Raw genomic sequence first — 7,409 nt, forward strand, 5'->3', positions numbered from 1 at the left:
GTACATCTCAATACTTCTTCCACCACCGTTGCTCAAATTTAAAACTGAACTCTTAAAATCATCTATGCTCTCAATAATTGAATAAGCAATCACACAGCCAAACATACTCTGTCATTTTGGGGTAAATAATTTGCAGTCCTTTACTTATTAAGTAAAACATTTTAACCTGTATTGCCCTTTAATACAGTAATATGACTCAAGACTGTAGTTTTAGAAGCATCAGTTCCTGCCATGTTTTGAATTGGACAAACGAGGGCAGTGTTGACTCAAAGCAGAAAAGATTTTCAGTACAAGTGATCTGTATTGTTTTGACTTCATGTTTGTTTGTCGGAGGCCGACATCTTTACACACACAAGGACATGAGATAATGTCCGCATTTAAAATGTATAGTGGTAGTTTTGCCTCCAATGCCCTTATAAAACACATTAATACTCGATACAATTATTGGCATTAATCACCGGCATTTATTTTCTCCAAGTAAACATTTAAACGCCATGACACTGGTTTTTAGAAAAGACAGGTTTAGTTCTTACAAGGATGCCACTTTATTAGGTACCACTGCACAATTAAATGCAATCCCAAGAACTCTTCCATAAATTCTCCCTTACAAAGATTATATTTAGTTTTGCTTGTCCCAAGGTATTAGTATTGTTAGTAATGGTGTCAAGATGGCTGGATTATGGTATGCAAATGTTACATTTAGCGCATTATCCCCTGACTAAACTACAGCGTTGCACAGTTTGGGTCTCCTCTGATCGATGCCTACATCGTATAAGGTGACATCACACCTGGGGAGGCCAAACGTGGGGCAATTTTACAGAAAAGAAATGTGATATAAGCATATAAACTATTAAAAAAGACCCGATGCATTCAAGTTCTGAACTTGAGTTGAGATTTTAGCCTTTAACTGGAAGTGTTAGTGATGATTCACCCAGACTGTAACCTCAGTGAATCATCAAGGACCGAGTCCAGCTTACCCCGAGGCCACAGGAAGATGAGTTTAACAGAACCTCATCATCTCGTGTCTCTACGGTCCAAAACACATTTTAGATGATCTCTTATTAAGGTTCAGACAGATGCTGCAAAAGAAGACGAATAAAAGAATAACGCGTCCAAAAGTAGAGTTGTTGGTTTATTTAATTTCTTGGATGCTGGCGTAAAGTTTGTCGATTTGGTGCTGGAAGAGCGCTTTGAGCTCGGCCCTCTTGGCTTTGAGGGTGGGAGTCAGCAGGCCGTTCTCAATGGTGAACTGCTCCGGGTGGATGTACGCATCCTTCACCTGCAACAGAAGCAAAATAAAAAAGTTCAGCTGGTTAGTCATCCCTTTTTGTTTTATATTCAGTGGTCTCAGTTTGACTTTGTTTAGAAGCTGTTGCACCCATTTGAACCTTTTCCTCAGCCAACTGTGCTACTAAGAAAAACAAGACAGTGGCTGTTAAAGAGGAGAAAATGAGGATGTGGGATCAGTGAAGAGGAAATGAGTCGAACACATTAAACCTGCAGGGCTTTAACACAACTTTAGACATTTCTTTGAACAAAAACTGCACATTTTAACCACTAGAGGGCGAACGCAGGCAGGTATAGTAACAGAAAATGGATTTTTTTTTTAAAAAAGGAACAAGGGCGTGCTCTGAAAATACCCGACTTGCACAGGAGCACACGCACATTACTCAGCTGTTACACTCAGGTTATTCAGGAGGAGTTGTTACCTGCTCAAAGGACTTGAGCCCTGCTTCTTTTCCCAGTTTGGTCATGTCTGAAATAATGGCTTCCTTGATTTTCTGCAAACAAAAAAATAAATCACCATTAGGAACATTCCAGTAAAATTCCTTTAGCAAACAATGCATCATTGCTCTTCTAGTATTACATTTGTTTTGCAGACGTGTGCTTTATGAGTTTTACAGTGAGGCTGCAGGACCTCTCCAACTGGCTCCTGTTAGTGTTAATGCTCATGTTTCTTGCAGATATTCCAGCGCTGGAGCTTTTCTAGAAAAGTCATCTGATATATATATATATAACACTGAACTTTAGACATGCCCAAAGTTTTTTGCTTTTTTTGTACACTTTGAGAGCAGAAAGGCCCTCCCGCGGCACATATTTACGAGACAGAAACATTACCGTGTTTTTGCAGAGTTCTTCAATGGAGCCTCGGCACCCGAGATTTTCTGCAAGGCCTTGCAGGAAATCCAGGTCAGGGACAACAATGGCAACCAGGCAGGACTGCAGACAGAGGAATGCATGCTGATTATCACAGCCACAGTTTACTGTATGTATTTGTGAATATACACAGCAGAGATGCCGGGTTTACCTGTAGACTATCTCCGTGCACAAACACTTGAGCCACAGGTCCACTGCGTACGTATACATTCTCAATCTTCTCTGGTGCAATGTACTCCCCCTGAGCCAGCTTGAAGATGTTCTTCTTCCGGTCGATAATCTTCAGGACTCCACTCTGTCACACACAAAACGAATTGCTGAACTTTATACTGTAAATCCAGGCAGCATGCATCTGATTTAAGACAGCAGGGTTCGATCATTTTAGTCTGGTAAACATAAAACCAATTATTGCAGAGGAAAAAAAATAAAAAAAATTGGCTTTTATTTCTTACCGGAAGCCATTTTCCGATGTCCCCCGTGTGGAGCCAACCGTCTTTATCCAAGGCCTCTGCAGTCCTCTCAGGGTCTTTCAAGTACCCCTTGAACACATTTCTACCCTTGATGCAGACCTGGAAACATAATTAGACCATTAAACATACTTTAGTATTTAGATTCATCTGATATTGGCATAAACAGAGAAACAATTCTCTTAAAATTCCAGATTTTCAAGTGCAGTCATGAGTCTCTATTTGCATAGACAGAAAGTGTCAAGTCACAGAGTCTGAACTTGTGTGCATCATGTCTGTGTGTTCAGATTTGAGATAAAGTACAGCATTCAGCCAACCGTGTTTTAAAGAAGCTTAAGAGTCGAGTGCCTCAATCAGCATTTCTGCAGCAATCAAACATCCCAAACCAGAGTCACTGAATTCTCATGAACCTATGAACCTACCTCTCCTTCACCGTTTGAAGAGAAGTAGTTCATTTCTTCAACATCCACCAACTTCACATAATTACACGGCAGAGGCACCCCGACGTGATCTGTGGTAAAACATACACAAAGGGTTGCTTTGTTTCTCACCACCAGGGTTTATTTAAATGGAAATTTAACTGATCGTCGAGGATGCATTTCTAGGCTGCCTCTGACCTACCTGAGGTGGCGTCTCCCGGCATGGTGAAGGTGCAGGCGGCTGCGCACTCCGTCTGACCGTACCCCTCAAAGATCTAAGAGTAACGGTGAAAACGGCAGAATGACGAGGTCGTCATGACAACGGGAATCAGCATCACACCGTTGCACCTTCTTTACTCCACCAAACATAAGAGTTACTGAATCATGACATTTTATTACAAATATTTTAACATAGTGTATGTTAGAAAAGAATCAGTCAGCAAGATCTCCTGAAGGTCAAGTAAACACCATCTAACAGCACATTTCTGGATGCAGAAAACCCTGTGAAGACACAAACACACCAGACAGAGAGGATTTAAGTGTTTATTACCTGGCAACCCAGAGCAGCTCTGAGGAAGTTGAGGACCGGGGGAGCGATGGGTGCTGCTCCCGTCACCATGATCCGCACACGCCCCCCAAATGACTCCTAGAGTCAAGGTGGAGCATATTTAGTGAATGTATGTCTTCCATAAGAAGATCCACATTTGTTCAAACTGAAGCAGTACCTGAACTTTGTGGAAGATGAGCTTGTCCCAGATGCTGTTTTTCCGGACGATGCCCTCCTGCACTTCAGCGAATTTCCTATCTACAGCAAAGTTCAGCAGCCATTTCTTGAAAGGCGACTTGGCGCCGCTCTGAACCTTGTGGGGAAAAAAAGGGAAACTGCCACATTGATACCAGAAGCTTTTTTTTTTTGGGGGGGGGGGGGGGGGGGGGGGTGAGGGGGTTGATGCTAAAAGCAGAATTAAAGATCACAAATCACCAACTTTGTCATAGACACGGTTGAGAAGTCGAGGCACGACTGGGAAAATGGTGGGCTGAAGGGTTTTCATGTCATCTGGCAGCAGCCTGATGTCTCCCTGGAAGAATCCCACTCTAGCCCCAGTACCATAGACTACCATCTACAAGATACATACAATTTAAAAAAAAAAAAAAAAGTCTTTAAAAACACTTGAATACACACTGAACAATGGTCTGATGTTAATGGTGCCTAAAACTTACATGTACAACTCGCTCAAACATGTGTGCTAAAGGCAGGAATGAAATGCTGACGTCCTCGGTTGATGGAACAACTGATGACTGTGAGACGCACAGAAGCTGTTAGCACTCAAAATATTAAGCATTACTATGAAAAAATATAAAAAGATCCACTTTAAAACAAACGTACCTCAAAGGTTTTGAGGACAGCTGCAGCATCAGAGATGATGTTCTCATGAGTCAACATCGCTCCCTTTGGGTTTCCTGACCAAAAAGATACAAAAACTTTACTTTTCTTGTAATGAGGTTTATGCATTAATTTCATATTTTCTCCCAAAACAATTGATAAATGAATCTCAATCTAACATTAATCATCTTAGCTGGCCAGCTAACTTCTGCTAATTAACATTAAGCACCAAGTTTAGCTGAGGCTGATGGGAATGCGAGTTTTGCATGTAAAATTTAAATAAAAAAAGAGTCTCAAGAGTCATGAGACTTTTTAATCGGAGGACCAGGAATGCCTACATGGTTTCATTTTTGGAGAAATTTCCATCTGTGGTGACTTGACACTGACTAACATTAACTCAACCATGGCTGGATTTGCCTCTCATGCTTTAGATGGCTCTGTTGGTGCAGTCACATTCAAGATTGAAACATCATGAACTATTCAAATTTTCTTATGATTTATGACGTCATCCTCGGCCGATGAAATGAACAACATGTGCAACATGTTACCTGTCGTGCCGCTGGTGAAGCAAACAATACCGAGGTCCTCTGGCTTTGGTGGCTGTTGGGGCAAAGAATGAACACATCAGAGCAGCCTGGAGCTTTTTAAAAATCTCAAAACTGAACTTCATTACAAGACAATCAGAAACTTACGATTGGCTTGTGATGATTACTCTCCCCCAGTGCCTGGAAAACAAAAAACAAAGCATATTATCAGGAATATGAAATCTTCAAACCGTTTTCTCAACAGTTATGTATTCTGGATACATTACCTCCAGGGCCTGCATGGACATGACTTCCACGTCACTCTTGGTCGCCCGCTCGACCAGCTCGGAGTCGAAAGGGTCCATGATGACGATGGTTTTGAGAACCGGAATCTCGCCCTTCTCCCGGTTCTGCAGCAGCGTTTCTGCTTTGCTTTGATTGTCACACAGCACGGTGGAGATCTCCGCTGGAAGAAGAAGAAGAAGAAAACTTTAGCTGGATCAACAGTAAAACAGACGGTATTGAAGGCAGCAGTTCAAGAAGATGCAAGCAAATGCACTAAATTAAAAAGGTACTACTGTCATCACTAATGTCAGTAAAGATTGAGCAGAAAACAGGATTTTTTTTTTTTTTTTTTTTTTTAAAGGCAAAACAAGCAGCAGTCCCTATAACAGCAGGCTTTCTAACAGTGGAACTTTTTCTTGTGATAAACCGATGTGCAGACTGAAGGCGCGGGAGTAATCAATCAGTTAGAAGAGATTAAAGCACACTCGACACCGATCCCCCTGGGGACCAGGTTGTTACTGGACTTCTACTCAGCTCTGTAATTAGCAGCATTAAGAGTGCAGGAGAGGCTCCAATTACCTCGGTCGATAATGAACACGAGAGCCTCAAGACCCAGCGTGTCGTACAGGGGGACAGCTACCATGGAGTAGGTGTAGCACGCCAGTTCACCAATAATCCACTGATGAAACAGCAACACGGCAAAGTTAAGGCATGTTGGTCAGATGAAAAACTCCCTTTACAAAACAAACAAACCATGATGTCACTTACCTCAGGTCTGTTCTGCGCAAAGATGCCAATAAGCGTGTCCGAGTTTGGCTGCAGACCCCTGTGCAGCAGCCCTGATCCCAGGTGCTCCGCTCTGTCAGACACCTGCAGAGAGAAAGTGGAGGAAAGGTGAGCCGAGAGTCACAATCTACACCATTTTTATTAGTGTTTATGGACTTCACACGCCGTCGTACCTGTCTGTACTTCAACCACTGGTATGGCTTCCCTTGTTTCCTGTAGCCCAAGCACGGTCCATTAGCTGCAAACAGGAAAATATTTGAAGAATTGTAATTATTAAAGCTCCACAGTAGTAAGTTTAAAGGTTTCAGTTGCCCATGGTGAGGCCCTTAAAAGGAATAGTTCAAAACTTTAAGATATTCTGTGTTAAAGATACATGCAGAAAGGACTTTTTGCATTTGGGACCATCAGCATTGTAACATCACATCAGCAAAATGGATCAATCTTGAGAAACGTGAACACTGAAGTTAATCTGGGAGTCTTTCTAATGTCAAATATCCATCCTGCAGAACGTGATCACAGCTTTACACGCTTGATTCAAAAGGAATGACAGGAAGCTGCTAGTGTGAAAGTTTGTCCTCTGAAAGCCTCTAAGAGAATGTAAACAAGGATTGGTTTACCTGACGCTTTCAGACCCCTCTGAAACACATCGTACATGGTCTTGGCGTCGTTGTAGAAGAACGACAGCAGGTTGTTGTTGTCCTCCAACAAAGCACTCTTCCTCGCACCATCCTGAGGACGTCAGAAACACTTCAGTACAGAACACTACAGGAGGAGTTCAGTGTCAATTACCATTTCCAGTTGACTGTAGAATACACGCAGGTACAGTCAGTAATGCATCTTAAAACACCTTTCCAGCTCTGCATATTCACCTTGATGCCCAGAGTCTGGTGATTGAGGTCAGCGGGGGACCGGAGGGGACTGGGCCTCGAGTTCAGGTAGATGAGGCTGGCAGCTGCCAGGCCGAACAGTGAGACGATGGCCGGGGTCGAGAGGGGCGAGAACAGCCACTGGAAGATGAAGTCCATGGTGGAGAGCCTGCTGGGATGCACAACAAATATCTCTGGCATGAGCTCAAATACAACAAGAGTTCGATCATTGTGCAATTCAGATCTCCTCAACTCTGCTCTTTGTGGTCTCCACGTAATAACGTGGGATCAAAGTCAATGTGAATTGTGCAACAGTTCCTAACTCATCACTCAAGAGTCCAACCGATGTCAGCTGCAAGCAACATTACAGCCCATAAATACACGATAGTCAGCTAAGCAGATATTTACATTCACTTTAATGAGCAGAAGAACAGAAACAGATGCCGTGCAAGACACGGAAACAAGTTGTCCTTTTAAAATGAGAGTTTCCGTGATCCTTGAGACAAATTGTGTCATGTATT

The 7,409-nt window shown here is 42.6% G+C and overlaps 1 protein-coding gene across 1 annotated transcript; it reads right to left on the reverse strand.

Moving 5' to 3' along the window:
- Positions 1–1,132: 1,132 nt before the first annotated feature.
- Positions 1,133–7,047, reverse strand: acsl5 (acyl-CoA synthetase long chain family member 5). The gene is made up of 20 exons (XM_069159804.1): positions 6,892–7,047; positions 6,640–6,751; positions 6,196–6,260; positions 6,005–6,106; positions 5,816–5,915; positions 5,239–5,417; positions 5,120–5,152; positions 4,976–5,027; positions 4,431–4,504; positions 4,265–4,342; positions 4,030–4,164; positions 3,769–3,903; positions 3,594–3,689; positions 3,246–3,318; positions 3,047–3,135; positions 2,610–2,726; positions 2,309–2,452; positions 2,119–2,220; positions 1,710–1,781; positions 1,133–1,279 (listed from the first exon to the last, which is right to left on the reverse strand). Exons 1-20 carry the CDS (start codon positions 7,045–7,047, stop codon positions 1,133–1,135), a joined length of 2,061 nt encoding a protein of 686 aa, XP_069015905.1.
- Positions 7,048–7,409: the final 362 nt, after the last annotated feature.

Source organism: Embiotoca jacksoni, unplaced genomic scaffold, assembly GCF_022577435.1.
Source record: "Embiotoca jacksoni isolate LCO1_2020_lvr unplaced genomic scaffold, fEmbJac1.0.p SCAF_26, whole genome shotgun sequence".
In the NCBI taxonomy this organism is placed as follows: domain Eukaryota; kingdom Metazoa; phylum Chordata; class Actinopteri; family Embiotocidae; genus Embiotoca; species Embiotoca jacksoni.